The sequence below is a fragment of the Pelophylax lessonae genome (assembly GCF_965119305.1).
Source record: "Pelophylax lessonae genome assembly, chromosome: 10".
Lineage (NCBI taxonomy): Eukaryota > Metazoa > Chordata > Amphibia > Anura > Ranidae > Pelophylax > Pelophylax lessonae.
Genome location: NC_138777.1, coordinates 91,636,972 through 91,657,222, shown reverse-complemented (window position 1 = coordinate 91,657,222; position 20,251 = coordinate 91,636,972). Strand labels below are relative to the sequence as shown.

The 20,251-nt window shown below is 45.2% G+C and overlaps 1 protein-coding gene across 1 annotated transcript in view; it reads left to right on the top strand.

Annotated features, from left to right (window-relative positions):
• BATF2 (basic leucine zipper ATF-like transcription factor 2) overlaps positions 1 to 20,251 on the top strand; it is a 39,964-nt gene that overhangs the window by 8,780 nt on the left and 10,933 nt on the right. The window contains exon 2 of the mRNA XM_082270727.1: positions 17,735 to 17,839. Coding sequence (XP_082126853.1) covers positions 17,735 to 17,839 — 105 coding nt within the window. The remainder of the gene's footprint in view (positions 1 to 17,734; positions 17,840 to 20,251) is intronic.

The following is a 20,251-nucleotide window of genomic DNA, read 5'->3' as shown; positions in this document are numbered from 1 at the left end:
CCTCCTCCTCCCCTTCAGCTAATCCTGCCATAGGTGATCCAACTGGCTATACGGAGAGGAAATGAGATGGTTGGTGGAAAAGGGTGGAGTATAGTCAACAGTTGAAAGAATATTGACACAGATCTGAAAAGCTAGTTTGCTGTGAAATGATTTATAACAAGTAATCTAACTCCATGGAAATGCCAGCAGATACAAATAGAGACTGTGACAGCCTAAGGAATGATAGCGTAGTATAGATGTAGAACCTGTATGTAGTGGCTGAAGACAGGTAAAATCCAGTCTTGCTATTCCAAATAACTCTTTCTGTGGTTGGGTGAAAGTCCAGTACTGGGAGGTTTCCATAGCTTGGTGTTTCGACTATTTTGAGAAAGCTGGCTTTTCTGTGGCGGGTCAACACAGGTGTCTGTGAGAGACCCGGCGCATGTGTGATTTTGTCACACAGCCTAAGTGGGCTCTCTTTCATCAACTGGTTTCAAGAATCAGTAGTTCCCTTTCTCAGGATGTGCATTTTATTATTTACAGATTTACATTTTAAATAATTTTGTTAAACTTTTTTTTTCACATTGTTTAATTTTTTTCCTTGAAAGATTGTCACTGCATTGCCCCATCCCAGCTTATTCACTCGTCAACAAAAACTGGCATCCTACTTGTTCATAGCAGCCAAAAGGACAATTGCCCAGGCCAGGAAGAAACCTACAGTTCCCTTCCAGGGAGTGAGTGTTTGAGGGCTATAAAGCAACAAACAAATGTCCAATATTCTTAACTGCTTCCTGGGTGCTGTATTGCAAATGATTGATGGCAGCAGTCTCGTTCTGGGACGACGTCATATGACGTCTTCTCATTCTCGGCGCGCGGCAAGGTGATTAGTGGTGCGCTTTGTCCCTGGGGCACAGCACATCATCGATCCCGGTAAGGAGCCCATGACGAGGCTCTTTACCCATGTGATCAGCTGTGTCCAATCACAGCTGATCACATGTAAACAAGGAAATGCCAGTTATTAGCATTACTTTCCTACAGGTAGGGGAAGGGGCAGGCAGCAGCAAAAGTAGAATCCTATGACCACGGGCTGCCTGTCCTTCCACAAATCTTACTTTCCAGTGATGAAAAAAAGAATAGAGGCAGTTTAGATTATGACAGAAACAACACAGCCTGGGAGTTGTGTTCTGTTTGTGGCTGGTATATACTATTATTATAAACATTTTATTATTAATATGTTTACTACTTTTTTGTTGTAATTCCTTGTAAGGCTGCCCCTGTACTGGTGAAATCAACACAGGCAGCAAAGGTAATGCAAAAATTGTACTATTTTGTTAAAAGATTATCTCATATAAATGTTAGAGAGCCGCAACCTTGAGGCTGCCTTGCAGCGCAACATCCACACTTCTAGTGGCTCTGGTGAAGACCAGGTGGCTCCTTTGATCCTAGGACTCTGACACATCCCCCGTTTGCGTGCGGTCACACTGCTCCTGCACCTTCCAGGACCCATATCCTGGCACACCCGTTTATTTGCCCTTACTGCTCCGCTAGACCCCAAGTTTTAAAGTCCCAAGTATTCCAATTCCCAGTTCATGACAGTCCCTAGAAACCAACTGAAACCCAAATTTGGAGTCTTTGTTGTTATCTTTGAGGATGTTTGAGAATAAATAACTTCACATTAAAAGCAGCTAGATAGGTGGGTCATGGTTTGTTTTAAAGCTCTTTTACTGCTTGTTTTGCATGTTCAGAATTTGTCAATTCTTAAATTTTTTGCACACATGTTAAAAATCTGCATTTTGGGCATCTCATCAATAGCAGACATATCTACACAAGGCACTATAGCCCCTTTCAACTCCCTTGCATCCCGATTCCACTTGCCCCAGTCAGAATTATTTACGTACATGAGACTCCGGCACATTTTGAAATCAATACCAGGAACTCACCCTCGTGTGCCCAATGTGGCCTGGAACTTTTGGAATAAACACCATCCCAAAGTGAATGGTATATCGATCTTCTACAATTTATTGCAAATGAAAACGATTTTTGTAAAAACCCCACAAATGATTAAATGGGAAAGGGACCTGAACTCAACATTCACAGCAGATCAATGGATCAAGGCCATCCCCAACAATTTGCAATACACCGGGTGTGCAAACTACTGGGAATCCGCTAAAAAATTTAATCAGAGGTGGTATCTTACACCGCATCTGATTGCAAAATTCTCCAAACACACTTCCGCCCAATGTTGGCGCTGTGGTACCCAAGTGGGCACGCTTCTCCACATGGCATGGATGTGCCTGCATGTCAAAAGCTTTTGGACAGCCGTTTTCCGACTGATCGCGAGTGTTACAGGTAACCTACTTAAAAAGAATCCGGCCCTTGCAATTTTAAGCATAGGGAGTGAACTGGTACACAGCTCCATTAGACCTATTACCATGCAAATTCTGTTTGCGGCCAGAGCGGTGTTGATGAGACACTGGAAATCTGCTGAGGTTCCTGAAATACATGAGGTAATTAGGCTCCTCAAGGAACTTCACATGCATGAACGTATTATGGCCTTGAAGGAAGGTTCTTCACTTAAGATATGCCAATTTTGGAAACCATGGCAAGAATATACACATGATGCATAATTTCTGTCCTCCCAACTTTGACCACTAGAGTGCACTGTTGCCTTATCTTTAATATCCTAAACTGCTAGTCATACAGAGGGGTTCTACTCTCTCTCCACGAAAAACAGCATTATTTGTTCCCTCATGATCTTGTTGGTCACCTGCTGTTACCCCCATGTTTATATGTATGACTGATCTAATGTTTGTATACTTTGACATGTTTATTCTTTTAAAATCAATAAAAATTTATTGTTAAAAAAAAAATCGGCATTTTGTACTAGAAATTACTTTAAACCACCCAAAAAGTATATATTTTCTAAAAGCAGAGACTCCGAAAATAGCCCTGGAGAACAGAATAGTGGCTGTTGCAAACTGTTTATAACAAAATATTTTTGCAGCGGTTTATCAAGTGCATATTTTCAGGACAAAATACAATAAAATTAATTTTAATGCAGACAAACACAATTTAATACCCAATGTTTTTATAAAATGTAAAAGAAGGGGTTGCGTCAAGTAAATAACTAACAAACAAGAAAAGTCTCAAAACTGCGAACGCCCGTGATATGGCGAAAAACTATGGTAACTAAAATTTTTCATAGGTGGGGCTCTAAAAGCCTTTATAGGTTATCAGATAAGAGTTACATAGTTACCTAGAGTTAAAGTGGTTTTAACCACTTTAAGACAGGAAGGATTTGCCCCCTTAATGACCAGGCCCTATTTTGCGATTCAGCACTGCGTTAGTTTAACAGACAATTGCGCGGTCGTGCGACACTTTACACAAATAAAATTGATGTCCTTTTTTTTCTCACAAATAGAGCTTTCTTTTGGTGGTGTTTGATTACCTGTGTGATTTTTATTTTTTGCGCTATAAACAAAAAAATACGACAATTTTGAAAAAAAAAAAAACAATATTTTTCACATTCTGCTATATGACATTCTCAAAAAAATAAATAAATAAATAAATTTTTTAAACATTTCAGGCCAATTTGTTTTCTGCTACATATTTCTGGTAAAAAAAAATTGCAAAAAGCATATTTTGATTGGTTTGCGCAAAAGTTATTGCGTCTACTAACTACAGGAAAGATTTATGTCATTTTTATTGTTTTTTATTTTTTTTACTAGTAATTGCAGTGATCTGCCATTTTTTGCAGGACTGCAACATTGCGGCATAAAGATCGGACCCCTTACTGACATTTTTGACACTTTTGGGGGTACCAGTGTCATTACTACAGTAATCAGTGCTAAAAATATTCACTGTTACTGTAATAATGCCATTGGCAGGGAAGGGGTTAGCATTATGGGTGGTCAGTGGGTTAAATGTGAGCCTAGGGGAGTGATTCTATCTGTGGGAGGCGTGGCTTCTGAAATGACCATAGAGACATGTGATCCTATATAGAAGGATCACATGGGCTCTGTGATCATTTCAGGGAGAAGAACGGTCAGCTGTGTTTACAAAAGCTGCCCGTCATTCTCTCAGCGGGGAGCGATCGCAAGTGTCAGGCGGCAATCGAAGCCGCCTGACCCATGCATCGGCTTCCCGTCTGCCGAGTGGGGGCAGGAGCGTGCCGCCGGCTGCGCACACTCGCCCCCTAGCTTCCCGTGCGTGACCAACATAGGTCTACGTCGGTTTGCGCAGGGGAGCCACCCTGCTGCAGTAAAAAGGCAGCGGGTGGTCGGGAAGTGGTTAAACTGTACTTGTACTTGTCTCAGTCCGGAGCACTAAGTATTTTTTCTGTTAGCTGCTGTATTCATCTACTATCTGCATGAGTCACGTCTGACAGGTTATCCTGACATCATGAGAAAAAAAGGTGATGGGAGGGAGCCCCAGCAGGCAGTCTGTGATTGAAAGCTTCAGCTCTGTGGGAATGGAGTGTGCCCCTCTCTTCCAATCAGCTTTCACTGAGCTCTGCAGTATGTAACTTCAGCTCCCTGCTTTTCAGAGCCAAGAGATTCTGTGTGAATTCTGCACTTTCAACAGAGAGCTGCAGATAAATAAGTACAAAATATGTAGGATTTGTTTCAGCTCTCTGTATCACCTGAGGCTAGTCACTTTAATGGGTATATGTTTACAACCACTTTAACTGTGAATTATAGCTTTAGAGTTATTGCTATCACTCCAATGTTTCTTGGTGACACCATGTGATGCAATCACTATTTACGTACATGCAAGATGGTCAGAAAACCTGACCCAAATGCTAAAGTTCTTGTACTGATAAGCCTGTTCCACCTTCCACTCAATCCACTCTATCTTTTTTAACCGCTTCCATACAGAGCAGTTAGACCCCCTTCCTGCCCAGACCAATTTTCAGCTTTCAGCACTCTCACACTTTGAATGACAATTTCTCAGTCATGCTACACTGTAACCAAACTAAATTTTTATCATTTTTTTCACACAAATAGAGCTTTCTTTTGGTGGTATTTGATCACAACTGGGTTTTTTTTTTTTCGTGATATAAGCAAAAAAATAGCAAAAATTTTGCAAAAAAAACACTTTTTTTTAGTTTCTATTATAAAATTTTGCAAAAAATTAATTTTTCTTCATACATTTGGGCCAAAATTTATACTGCTACATATCTCTGGTAAAATTAACCAAAATTAGTGTATATTATTTAGTCTGTGTGAAAGTTATTGAGTCTAGAAGCTATGGTACCAATTACTGAAAATTGATCACACCAGATGTAATGATGGCCTATCTCCTTTCTTGAGGCCCTGAAATGTCAGGACAGTACAAATACCCCCCAAATGACCCCTTTTTGTAAAGTAGACAGTCCAAGGTATTTAGTAAGAGGCATGGTGAGTTTTTTGAAGTTATAATTTTTTCCCACAATTCTTGGGAAAATGAAGAAAACATTTTTTTTCTTTTTTTTTCCCAAAACGTTGTCAATTTATAAGCTATTTCTAACACATAGCATGTACACAGCAAAATGACACCCCAAAATTCATTCTGCTACTCCTTCTGAGTATGGTGATACCACATGTGTGAGACTTTTACACAGCCTGGCCACAAAAAGAGACTCCACGTCCAAGTAGCACCATAAGGCGTTTTAGGAGCATAAATACACATAAAACTTTCTTACTACCTATCACACTTTTCAAGGCCCTAGAGCACCAATACAATGGAAAAGTCCACAAAATGACCCCATTTTGGAAAGCAAACACTCCAACGTATATTCTATGAGGCATTATGGGTCCTTTGAACATGTCATTTTTTTCCACAAGTTTTTGGAAAATGTGGGAAAAAAATAAAAACTTTTTTTTTTTACACAAAGTTGTCAATTTATAGGATATTCCTAACACATAGCATGTACATAGCAAAAATGACACCCCAAAATACATTCTGCCACTCCTCCTGAGTATGGCAATACCACATGTGTGAGACTTTTTCACAGCCTAGCCATATAGAGGGGCCTAAACATCCAAGGAGCATCATCATGCATCCTAGCCACTTGCCTAGGCCTATTTTTGACATTTGGTGTTTACAAGCTAAAATCAGTTGTTTTTGCTAGAAAACTACTTAGAACCCCAAAACATTATATATTTTTTTTAGCAGAGACCCTAGAGAATAAAATGGAGATTATTGCAATATTTTTTATCACACCGTATTTGCGCAGCGGTCTTCCAAACACAATTTTTTTGGGAAAAAAATCACTTTTTTAATTAAAAAATAAGAAACCAGTAAAGTTAGCCCAATTGTTTTCCATAATGTGAAAGATAATGTTACGCCGAGTAAATAGATACCCAACATGTCATGCTTCAAAATTGCGCACGCTCACAGAATGGTGACAAACTTTGGTACTTAAAAATCCCCATAGGTGACATTTTAAAAATTTCTACAGGTTGCTATCTTAGAGTTACAGAGGAGGTCTAGGGCTCAAATTATTGCTCTTGCTCTAACGATCGCGACGATACCTCACATGTGTAGTTTGAACACTGTTTACATATGTGGGCGGGGTTTCCGTATGCGTTCGCTTCTGCGCGCGAGCTCGCGGGGACAGGGCGCTTTAATTTTTTTTTTTTTTTACTATTTATTTTATTTATTATTTTTTATTTTTACACTGTTTTTTAAAAAAAAAAAATGATCATTTTTATTTCTATTACAAGAAATGTAAACATTACTTGTAATAGAAAAAGGCACGACAGGACCTCTTTTTTGTGAGATCTGGGGTCAAAAAGTCCTCAGATCTCACAAGTACACTAAAAGATAGAAAAAATAAAAAAAAAAAAAATAAAAAAAAAATTAAATAAAATGAAAAAAAAAAAGGGACCTTTAAACTGGTTGCTAGGCAACGACGTTTGCCGTAGCTCCGGTCCTCCAAGACCATAGAGTCGAGTGAGGGCAAGCTTGCCCTCACTCGACATCCTGTCTGTGAGGATCTGGGACCGGATCGTTTTCCCCGCTGCCGGCAGGTCCGGTAAGCGGGGAAAAGGACCAGAATGCAGCGGGAGGGGGGGGCACCTCTTCCGCCACCCCGGAAGGGTGATCCCGCGGCGAATCCGCCGCTGGGACCACCCTTATCGGAAAGCCAACCGTCCACCGTTTAAAAAAATACCAGGGTTATGGCAGCTATCTGCTGCCATAACACCGGTATTTAGGTTTAAACGGAGGACGTATATAAACCTTTTTGGACTTAGACATGGTGGCTGTATGAAGGGTGACAGGTACTCGGGTACTTTGCTGGGCAGGTGACAGGTACTCTGGTACTGATGAGCAAGTGGCAGGTACTCGAGTACTCCGATAGGCAGGTGACAGGTACTCGGGCAGGGCCGGACTGGCCTACCGGGATACCGGGAAATTTCCCGGTGGGCCACCGGCCCTGGGGCCGCTTTAAGATTGTGGCCGCTATTGGTTACTGCGCCGCGGCCGCTATTGGTTGCCGCGCCGCGGCCGCTATTGGTTGCCGCACCGCGGCCGCTATTGGTTACCGAGCCGCGGCCGCTATTGGTTACCACGCCGCGGTCGCTATTGGTTACCGCCCCGCGGCCGCGCTGTAATGGCCGCTGCAGCCCTGGTGAAGACAGTCTTTCCTACGTCAGCCGCTATGAGCGGCATGACGTCACATCTGGCGCCGGCGGGAGCGGCTGCGCGGAGCCGGCGCCCGGCGGTGGATTATGTGACTGTCAGCAAGAAGGACGGTCACTGCTCCGAGAGTACCCAACAGCGAGTCTGCGACTGGTGATGATGATCCCTCCCTCTGCACTCATCCCCACAGTCCCTCCTCCCCGATCCAAGGGGTCTTTGGATGATGCCAGCATTGCCAGGTGGGAAGGCAACACAGGGTTGTTGCCAGGGAATCAAAGACATGTGGGTTTGCCACTGCACCTTCTTTAGCCCACTCTGCAGTTAAAAACATCTGTGTCCTTCTAACACCCCAGAACTCCTGAATACCCAGTGCCATCCCCTCCAGACCCCCGGCACCATGCCCCACCTGAACCCCAGCGCCATGCTATCCTGACCCCCCAGCGTCTTGCTCTCCTGACCCCCAGCACCATGCCCTCCTGACCCCCATGACCATGCCCTCCTGACCCCCAGCACCATACCCTCCTGACCCCCAGCGACATGCCCTCCTGACCCCCAGCACCTTTATCTCCTGCACCCCAGGGCCATGCTCTTCTGAACTCCCCCTGCCATGCCCTCCTGACCCCCAGCGCCATGCCCTCCTGACCCCCAGCCTCATGCCCTCCTCAACCCCAGCGCCATGCCCTCCTCAACCCCAGCGCCATGCCCTCCTGAACCCCAGTGCCATGCTCTCCTGAACTCCCAGCGCCATGCCCTCCTGAACTCCCAGCGCCATACCCTCCTGAACCCCAGCGCTATGCTCTCCTGAACCCCAGCGCTATGCCCTCCTGAACCCCAGCGCTATGCCCTCCTGAACCCCAGCGCTATGCCCTCCTGAACCCCAGTGCCATGCTCTCCTGACCCCAAGTGCCATGCTCTCCTTACCCCCAGCGCCATGCCCTCCTGAACTCTCAGTGCCATGCCCTCCTGACACCCCCAATGCCATGCCCTCCTGAACACCCAGCACCATGCCCCACCTGAACCCCCAGCGCCATGCTATCCTGACCCCCAGCATCTTGCTCTCCTGACCCCCAGCACCATGCCCTCCTGACCCCCAGCGCCATGCCCTCCTGACCCCCAGTGTCTTTCTCTCCTGACCCCCAGCACCATGCCCTCCTGACCCCCAGCACCATTCCCTCCTGACCCCCAGCACCATGCCCTCCTGACCCCCAGTGACATGCCCTCCTGACCCCCAGCACCTTGCTCTCCTGAACCCCAGGGCCATGCTCTTCTGAACTCCCCCTGCCATGCCCTCCTGACCCCCAGCGCCATGCCCTCCTGACCCCCAGCCTCATGCTCTCGTGAACCCCAGCGCCATGCCCTCCTGAACCTCAGCGCCATGCCCTGCTGAACCCCAGCGCCATGCCCTGCTGAACCCCAGCGCCATGCCCTCCTGAACCCCAGTGCCATGCCCTGCTGAACTCCCAGCGCCATGCCCTCCTGAACTCCCAGCGCCATACCCTCCTGACCCTCAGCAGCATGCCCTCCTGAACCCCAGTGCTATGCCCTCCTGAACCCCAGCGCTATGCCCTCCTGAACCCCAGTGCAATGCTCTCCTGACCCATAGTGCCATGCTCTCCTTACCCCCAGCACCATGCCCTCCTGAACTCTCAGTGCCATGCCCTCCTGACCCCCCCCAACGCCATGCCCTCCTGAACACCCAGCACCATGCCCTCCTGAACCCCAGTGCCATGCTCTCCTGACCCCCAGCCCCATGCTCTCCTGACCCCCAGCCCCATGGCCTTCTGACACCATAGCACCATGCCCTTTTGACACCCCAGTTTTCCTGACACCCCAGCCCTCCTGATCCCCCCAATACCATATCCTCCTGTCCCCCCGGTGCCATGCCCTCTTGACACTCCAGCCATCCTTAACCCCCCAATATCCTGCCCTCATGACCACCCCCCCCTGCACCGTGCCTTTCTGATCCCCTAGTGGTGTGCCCCCTTACCCCCTATACCTTGCTCTCCTGACCCCCAGCCCTACATACTGATGACCTCTGTACACTGCCCTACATACTACTGACCTCTGTACACTGCCCTACATACTACTGACCTCTGTACACTGCCCTACATACTACTGACCCCTGTACACTGCCCTACATACTACTGACCTCTGTACACTGCCCTACATTCTACTGACCTCTGTACACTGCCCTACATCCTACTGACCTCTGTACACTGCTCTACATACTACTGACCTCTGTACACTGCCCTACATACTACCGACCTCTCTACACTACCCTACATACTACTGACCTCTGTGCACTGCCCTACATACTACTGACCTCTGTACACTGCCCTACATACTACTGACCTCTGTACACTGCCCTACATACTACTGACCTCTGTACACTGCCCTACATACTACTGACCTCTGTGCACTGCCCTACATACTACTGACCTCTGTGCACTGCCCTACATACTACTGACCCCTGTACACTGCCCTACATACTACTGACACTGGCCAGAAATCAGAGCAGATAGCCAGGCTTGAAACTAATCAAGAAAATCAGCTTGCAGTACCAGATGTTCTGCCTTCATGATGGACTCCGGCATCTGACTTGTGGGGGCAACCAATTACCCCCCAGACAAGACAAAAAAAATGTGAATGAAAGTGAATGACGAGATTCTCACTGAAGCTAACTTTTAAGGTAGGCTAAGTTTATATTTTTACAGTGACATTAGCTTTAATAGTTTTTTCAGGATTTTCTTTATGCCATCTTTAATTTTTATTATGTATTTGCTAGTTAATTTGAAAAAAATAAGTGATAAAAGGGGATGCTAAAAAAGGTAGCTCTGCACCCCGGTGATCTCTTCAATGTTGTTCAGGTAGATCTCCATCTTTTATAGGTTGCCTACCCCTGCTTTAGAGACTCAGTGCTACGTTAGACACCTTTGTGGTATTTTTTTATATGACCCATATTTGGGTGTAATGTATATGCCCTATAGAGTTGACCTGTTGTACGCTTTTGTGTTGATAGCTATAGAGGGAATGTGGATGCTGGTCTTGTAGGCATGCCGCACTCTGCCCGTCTGGTTGATGGAGATATGTTCTTCAGGCTGGGGCACTTTCCATCTCCCCCTCCCCTTGTGGGAGGTGGCCCCTGATTGGATGACTGTGTGGCGTCAGCCCGGTCTCTCCTCCCTAATGGGTGGATGGGGCGGGTTTGTGATGCCAGATCTTTTCCATTGCAACCACCGTGCACCTATGCGCAGCAGCAGCATGCATACGACGGTCTGGCATCACCACTGTGGCCCCATTGCGGATCCAGCAGTGGCTCCTATTGGCGTTGTGGGAGCATTTAAAGTGAAAGGGCCACTGTGCCTATGCTGCAGCCCAGACACAGGGACAACCATTTTAGAGGGATATGCACTTTCCCCGATATATCAGAATTGGCCACCAAGGTGGCCAATATTGCCGATATTTCGGGAAAGTGCTTGTACCGGAGTGATGCCTGCAGCTAGAGGCGTCACCCCGGTACCGGCGTCCATAGCCGACGGTCAGCTGTTTATAATGACAACCGATGGCTGTCGTTACAAGGAGCTGGAGGGGAGCCTTCCGCGGCTCGTCCGGGTCTCCCGTCCCACTGGGAGACCTGGGCAACCAGCCTGCACGGCCGCCGTATACCCGATCAAAGCTGCATTCGGCTCTTATTGGGTTTCCATGCAAAAACCCGGAAGTGATGTCATGAGTAATATCACTTCTGGGTACTGTCTGGTGCCAGATTTAAAAAAATGACAGCATTCAAAACAGCCAAACTTGGCGTTTTTGAATGCTTTTAAGTGCAGAGGAGGGGTTCCTCCTCTCCCAGATCCCTCCACAAAAGTACTTTAAAAAAAAAAACATTTTAATTGTACAAAAATATCGTCTGATACTGATATGCAATGGCTAAAAGATCGGTATCGGCAACAAAAAAACGATATCGGTCGATCACTAGTATGGACGTTTACTGGAAGGGGATACAGAGGGTATATTGGGAATCTTGGTGACCAGCGGTATGCGCTCCGTATCTCTTTTATAGATGGGGATGTAATACAATCTATGATCACCTGAAAACAGGGTGAGGTGACGTTATGCTGTTGGGCTGGTATAATAATGTTATGGGGCTGGTATGAAATTATTTCCAGGGCTGGTTTTTATCCCCAGTCCGGCCCTGTACTCGGGTACTCTTATGGGCAGGTGACAGGCAGGTGATAGGTACTGATGAGTAGTACTGATACTGATAGGTGATACTGATACTGTACTGATGGGTACGGATGATCAGTACTGATACTAATAGGTGATAGGTATTGATGGGTACTGATGAGTACTGATGAGTAGTGATGGGTAATGATGAGCAGGTGGCAAGTACTCGGGTACTTCAGGTGTCAGGTACTCTGATGAGCAGGTGGAAGGTACTCGGGTACTCTGTTGGGTAGGTGACAGGTACTTGGGTACTCTGATGGGTAGGTGACAGGTACTCGGGTACTCCGATGACGGGTACTCGGGTACTCCGGTACTCCGGTGACGGGTACTCAAAGTACCAGAGTACCTGTCATCAGAGTACCCGAGTACCTGTCATCAGAGTACCCGAGTACCTGTCATCAGAGTACCCGAGTACCCGTCATCAGAGTACCCGAGTACCTGTCATCAGCGTACCCGAGTACCTGTCATCAGAGTACCCAAGTACCTGTCATCAGAGTACCCGAGTACCTGTCATCAGAGTACCCGAGTACCCATCATCAGAGTACCCGAGTACCTGTCACCAGCCCATCAGAGTACCTGTCATCAGAGTACCCGAGTACCTGTCATCAGAGTACCCGAGTACCCATCATCAGAGTACCCGAGTACCTGTCACCAGCCCATCAGAGTACCTGTCATCAGCCCATCAGAGTACCCGAGTACCTGTCATCAGAGTACCTGATGGGCTGATGACAGGTACTCGGGTACTTTGATGGGCTAGTGACAGGTGCTCTTTATTGGGGGGGGGCAATCAGTGTGGTTGGGGTGCACTGTACTTGGTAACTAGCTGTTACCACACTCTCCTCCTCACACAGGATCAGTGTGTGAGGAGGAGAACACGGTGACAGCTAGTTACCGTGTTCTCCGATGACAATTGTGACCGGCTGTGATTGGACACAGCCGGTCACGTGGTAAAGAGCCAATTTCATTGGCTCTTTACCTAGATCGGGGATGGGCTCTGTCCGAGGGATGAGCCTCGTCCCCGATCGCCGCGCTGCGCGCCCCCGGGGGCGCGCATTAAGGAAGGAACGAGCGGCTCGCGCTGGAGCCGCTCATGTGATCGGCTGTGATTGACACAGCCGATCACGTGGTAAACAGCCAATTTCATTGGCTGTTTACCTTGATCGGGGTTGGGCTCAGTCCGAGGGACGAGCCTCACCCCCGATCGCCGCGCTGCGCGCCCCCGGGGGCGCGCAGTAGCGGGGAGATCCGGGCGCCGTCATATGACGTCCGCCCGGATCGAGAAAGGATTTGTGCCGACGTCATTTTACATGACGCGGTACGGAAGGGGTTAAAAGAGTCTTTAGCCAGGACAGTCTCTACTAGGCCTGCACGATATTGGAAAAAAAATATATTGCGATATTTTTTTTTCAACGATATACAGTGGGTACGGAAAGTATTCAGACCCCCTTAAATTTTTCACTCTTTGTTATATTGCAGCCATTTGCTAAAATCATTTAAGTTCATTCTTCTTCCTCATGAATGTACACATAGCACCCCATACTGACAGAAAAACACAGAATTGTTGACATTGTTGCAGATTTATTAAAAAAGAAAAACTGAAATATCACATGGTCCTAAGTATTCAGACCCTTTGCTGTGACACTCATATATTTAACTCAGGTGCTTTCCATTTCTTCTGATCATCCTTGAGATGGTTCTACACCTTCATTTGAGTCCAGCTGTGTTTGATTATACTGATTGGACTTGATTAGGAAAGCCACACACCTGTCTATATAAGACCTTCCAGATCACAATGCATGTCAGAGCAAATGAGAATCATGAGGTCAAAGGAACTGCCTGAAGAGCTCAGAGACAGAATTGTGGCAAGGCACAGATCTGGCCAAGGTTACAAAAATATTTCTGCTGCACTTAAGGTTCCTAAGAGCACAGTGGCCTCCATAATCCTCAAATGGAAGACGTTTGGGACGACCAGAACCCTTCCTAGAGCTGGCCGTCCAGCCAAACTGAGCTATCGGGGGAGAAGAGCCTTGGTAAGAGAGGTAAAGAAGAACCCAAAGATCACTGTGGCTGAGCTCCAGAGATGCAGTCAGGAGATGGGAGAAAGTTGTAGAAAGTCAACCATCACTGCAGCCCTCCACCAGTCGGGGCTTTATGGCAGAGTGGCCCGACGGAAGCCTCTCCTCAGTGTAAGAGTGCTTGCGTGCTCAAAAATACATTAGTAAAATGACAAGCATCTAGCCAGTGAAAGTTCCTTGATATTCCTTAAATTCAAAGTGCTTCCGTGCCAAAGTGCTGAAACGTTGAATATTCCATGCAGTGTGTGATACTACAATCCCCAGCAGCAAGCACACTTACCAGATAACGTGGACCCCTTAGCCTAATGGCATGTGGGTCTAACAGGCTGTAACTGGTAAGTCAAGCAGGTGCTGATCCTAGGGGTCCTTATGGGGGCAATGGCTCAAAAAGGGATAATACGCTCCTTTAATAGATGTCTACATTAAAAAAAAAATACACTTACAGTGTTGTAGTTATCATTGCTCAAAATAATGACCATCAGCGAGGGCAGATGCTGTAAACTGCTAGATCAAAAGACCGGCACCGGGACCTGCACTCTGCGTGCGTTCCAATTTGCGTCCCACGGACAACCGGAAATGACGTACTGAGAGACTGTGAGACCACGTCAGCGCGTTTCGCCCCTCCCACAGGGCATTCTCAAAGACAGTCTTTCGCCCAAAGCATTATCGCAAATACCATAATCGTGACCCAAGAGGCACAACATTTATAATTATTATTAAATACATTCCTTTTTGGAGGGGTGGCCCTAGCATTAGGGGAGTCTCACGTCTTGAGACGTTTTGTAGTTTGATATGAACGTAGAGTAAGATAATAATGCATTCATCAAAAGGGCATAACAAACTTAAGTTTTCTACCCAAATCTATGTCCTTCAGGTGATTTTTATTTGATTATTATTGTTTTTTACACTTTTTAAAGTTTACATATTGAGCATTTGAATTGTTATAAATTATTTATTTATCAATACATGACTCATCTGGACAAACAAATTGGATTAATTATTGCCAGGTGAGCGTCTTCTCTATTCGGTCCAAGTTTATTTTGGTCATCTCATTTTTAGTCCTTGCCCATTGATGGGTGATGCGCGGGCGCCTTGCAGTCTTTATTGAGATTTGAGACACTATTTTCTCCTAAATACAAATTGAGGCTTGACTAGTTTCCAGTGGTTAGAATGCAAGCCGAGTGCGGCGTCCACCACGAAGAGCAGGTCTGAACGGTCTATTTTGTAAGTGTTTTTTGGATTTTATTGAATAAAACTTTTTGGAAATATTACACTATGGAGCATTCTCTTTTTTGGCACCATCTGGATGGGAGTTAACAAGCTAAAGAGGTCCCGGAGTTCAGGAGGAGTTAACCCTGTAATGAGGCATTACTGAATAGGAATTTCGGCTCATATTCTCGTATTCATCCGGTGAGTGGGGACGAAAGAGGGGAGCACGGAGTGAAGCACCTGGCACATTTTGGGCACTTTTTGCGATTTATTTCAGCACAAGCCATTACTGCATTTAAAGACTTTATAGGACTTTTTCCAGCACTTTAATTGAACCAGTGCAATTATACTGGTCTATCACTTGGTATTGTGTATATATTCATCAGAGTAATATTCAAACAATTCATAGTTTTGCAATTATCACTTGGCACTTTATATTCACTTAGTATTTTGTTGCACTTTATATGTGATTGCACTTTATATTTAATGATTGGTACATATATATATATATATATATATATATATATATATATATATATATATATATATATGATATTTTTTGCACAGTGACAGTATCATTGGTGACACGGGCAGTAGTCACACATTAGTATTATATATCAATTTGCAATTCAGATAGATTTTATTCACTTATGTATTTATTTATTTATTCACTGTCATATTTAGCTATTTGCACATTGTAGAGTGAGCAGCGCTGATACATGGAGCCATTTTACATATTAAGAAATACTTCCTTCTTATCAGCAGCAGCTCATAATTGCACTAGATTGCGCAGGTGTTAGCACACACCGGATAAAACAATTAGATTCCACTTTCCTAAGCGCAGGTATACCTATTATTTATTGACTAGTGCGGTTCCCGTTTCTATACTGTAAGTCCGCATGGAGAGGAGATGCGTAGGCACCTCACACTCCCCAATGAGGCTTGAGACGCTATTTCCTCTCAATCCAAATTGAGGCCTGACCAGCATAGTTCCAGTTCCGACTACCATAAATCTATCGATGATGTCACTGGTGCGTGCGAGCGCCTCACAATGAGGGCGAGGCTTGACGAGCACCTGCGCCATCTTGCCAGACACACAGTAAGTTAATCTGTCTACACATGTACGTGGAGTCACAGGTTTTTTGTCTTTATAAGGGTCATATCTTCTATTTAAACGACAGTCTCACACCCCAGATGATGTCTAAGTAAGCGAAACGCGTTGGGTTGAGTCCTGTCTATGCCATTGTGTACCTTTGCTGTTTACAGAAAAATAATTTGAAAGCGCTTTTTATTCTATTGAAATGTAAGTGTTTACTTTTAATAATGCCAAATTGGATCCACTTGTTCTAGTAAGCATCCTTTGTGTTGGTGGTGGTGAAATTCTTCACAGTTGTGACTTCTAAACTTGGGTTTTGGAATTAACCAGTATCCACTTGGATCACAATTTGGAGATTTGTGTTTCACACGCTTGTCTGAACTTTTTAAATGTATGCACTGCACAATTTTCTACACTTTTTTGTGTGGATACGGCACATTTATTATGATTTGTTGTATTATTTAGTTCACTATATCACTTTTTAATTGAGGTTATTTGTTTGTTTATTATAATTAGGTTTGATCATTTATAACAATTCAAATGCTCAATATGTAAAATCCCCTGTTCTTGCACACTAGCCCCCAAATGCCCTCTCCTAGCAAAAATTCCCCCCAAACCCCCTCTCCTAGCGCAAATCCCTACCCCAGCACAAAATATATTCCTCCTTCCCTCTCCAAATGTCCCCTTGTAACATAAAAGCTCTAAACCCTTTTATCACCACAGGAGGAGCGAGAAAGGGCAGTGAGAAGTTGTGAGCTGTGTTCTCCCCTCCCCCTTCCCCCAGATGTTTGGGGAGGAAACAGGGAGCTGTAATCACATCCTATACAGTCTGATCTTTGCGGGCTCTGCGTATTTGCCAGCTGCTTTATTTTGCTGCTTTGCAGCCCTGTTCTGAAGTGGATGAGTCTCTTTGATGCCTCTAGTCATTAATTTGGCTTTATTCTGTTCCTGGTCAGATTCAGACAGCATATAAGATAGCCCCAGGTAGTGTTTCTCACTCTAGTATACAGAGAGAGAAAGAGAAAGAGAGAGAGAGAGCACAGCCCACAACTCCACCCAACCAGTCCTTGGCAACGGATTATGTCATCAGTTGGTAGGATGCGGCAGTGGCCTGGACTGCATTCTGTATTGCTGACAGAAGTATAGATACCAGAAGAGAGAATCTGAGAGTCGGGAGGAGGAGTTGTGGGCTGTGCTTTCTCTCTCTGTATACTGGAGTTAACAAATGCAAGAATGTTGTCCTTTTGCTGAAGCACCCCAGGGTGCTGCGGCACTCTGGTTGAGAAATGCTGCTTTAAAGCACCCCAGATTCTTGCTGCAATTTCTTCTCTACACAAATACCAGAAAACACTACAATAGGTTCCTCTTTTATGTGACTACAGATGAACTTCTGTGTCAGGGATAGGTGACTTCAATGTTTTACCTGTATGAAACCATTAATAGAGAAAACCATTTTATGAAGGCTTGTGAAAAATAAATGTTACCTGCAATAGCTAATTTTTGTTAACGTGTATTATTTCATCAGGACTTGACAGCAGAAATTGGCAAATTTAAAAAGAAAGAGAGAAATCGAGCAGCAGCCTACAAGAGTCGACAAAAGCACACACAGCATGCTGACAGTCTTCACCAGGTACAAGACAGCTACAGCAATCAGCCAATAACATAATCTGCTCTGGTTAACAAGCATATCCTCACAGCCAAGTATTTAAAAAAGTAATGTAATACAAATGCAGCTATCATAACCATGTCAGACTCTTATGATTATTAAAAGTTATTTCTCCCAAAGAACTAACATAAGTGGGGAATGGATTCAGGTCACTTACCCAGTGGCTTTGTATAGCCCTTAAGACCCAATTAAAGTTGTTTTTTTTTTTGTTATGTGATGCAGTCAGACTGCATGAAAAAAAATAGGTGTGGGCAATTTTTTTGTTTTTTTTTTTACTTACTTCATTAACCCTACCCGCATCATAACAGCGCAGTACAATATAAAAAGATGCCCACATTTGTTATTGCTATGCAGAACTGCAATCATGTTTCCAAAGACAGATAAATCATTATGGTGTGGAATAGTTTAAGAGAAAAGCACCCACCAAACTGAAATGCCAATTGTCTTTGTACCTGCAGTGCTAACGGTTTGTGACAACACTTGGGTTCTGTACAGGCAATTAACAACATTGCAAATTCTTGATTAGCTGGGTTAAAAACTGGGGGCATATGTATCCTAATCTAGTTATTAGCTTCATTAAAGAGGTTGTAAACGTCGTGCCGCCCACTTACCTGTATGACGGGCCACATGTTCAGTCGCCCATCTTCCGGGATCGCGGCATCCGGCCATCTGATTGGCCAGACCCACGATTACGTCACTCCCGCGCATGCGCGGGAGCCGACGGTCACGGCACAGGGCTCTGAAGGAACGGCACCAGCGGCCGTTCCTTTAGAGCGCATGCGCCAGTGATGTCACTGGCTGCATTTAAGGTAGATATATCCCAAACGGTACATGTTTAGGAGATATTTACAGTACCGATAGGTAAGCCTTATCATAGGCTTACCTATAGGTAAAAGTTGCAGAGGAGGGTTTACTTCCTCTTTAAGATAATATTAGAAATTACTTGCATTATTTTTACACACTTGCTACTGATGTCTGTGGTTTGGAAACAATAAAAATAAAGGCCCACTTTTCTGAAAGTTGTTGCCAATGACATTATATACAGTATCTCACAAAAGTGAGTACACCCCTCATATTTTTGTAAATATTTTATTATATCTTTTCATGTGACAACACTGAAGAAATTACACTTTGCTACAATGTAAGGTAGTGAGTGTACAGCTTGTATAACAGTGTAAATTTGCTGCCCTCTCAAAATAACTCAACACACAGCCATTAATGTCTAAATCGCTGGCAACAAAAGTGAGTACACCCCTAAATGAAAATGTCCAAATTGGGCCCAAAGTGTCAATATTTTGTGTGGCCACCATTATTTTCCAGCACTGTCCTAACCCTCTTGGGCATGGAGTTCACCGGAGCTTCACAGGTTGCCACTGGGGTCCTTTACCACTCCATGACGACATCTCAGAGTCGGTGGACGTTAGAGACCTTACGCTCTTCCACCTTCCGTTTGAGCATAACCCACAGATGCTCAATAGGGTTTAGATCTAGAGACATGCTTGGCCAGTCCATCAACTTTACCCTCATCTTCTTGGAGGTGTGTTTGGGGCCATTATCATGTTAAAATACTGCCCTGTGGCCTTGTCTCCGAAGGGAGGGGATCATGCTCTGCTTCATTATGTCACAGTACTTGTTGGCATTAAAGCGGTTGTAAACCCTATGAAAAAAAAAATAAAAAATAAAAACCTGCAAGACAAAGGCATAATGAGCTAGTATGCATCGCATACTAGCCCATTATGTTTAACTTACCTTAAAACGAAGCCCCGACACGGAACCCCGGACATCGATGCGGGCGCTGCCATGATCCCTCGTCGTCTCTTCCGGGTTCGGCGGCTCCGGCGCGCTGATTGGCCGGAAGAGACGGCTCCAGCGCGCTGATTGGCCGGAGCCGCGATGACGTCACTCCCGCGCATGCGCGTGGGAGTGATTTTTCCGGCAAGCTCCCGGCAAGTTAATTGAAGGTCCCCCCGGACCTTCAGAGCGCATGCGCCGCTCGCGCGAGCGGCTGCATGCACTGTAAATATCTCCTAAACCGTGCCGGTTTAGGAGATATTATTTGTACCTACAGGTAAGCCTTATTATAGGCTTACCTGTAGGTAAAAGTGTCAAATAGCGGGATACAACCGCTTTAAGGGTTCCCTCAATGAACTGTAGCTCCCCAGTGCCAGCACTACTCATGCAGCCCCAGACCATGACACTCCTACCACCATGCTTGACTGTAGGCAAGACACACTTGTTTTTGTACTCCTTGCCTGGTTGCCACAACACATGCTTGACACTATCTGAACCAAATCATTTTATCTTGGTCTCATCAGACTACAGGACATGGTTCCAGTTATCCATGTCCTTAGTATGCTTGTCTTCAGCAAACTGTTT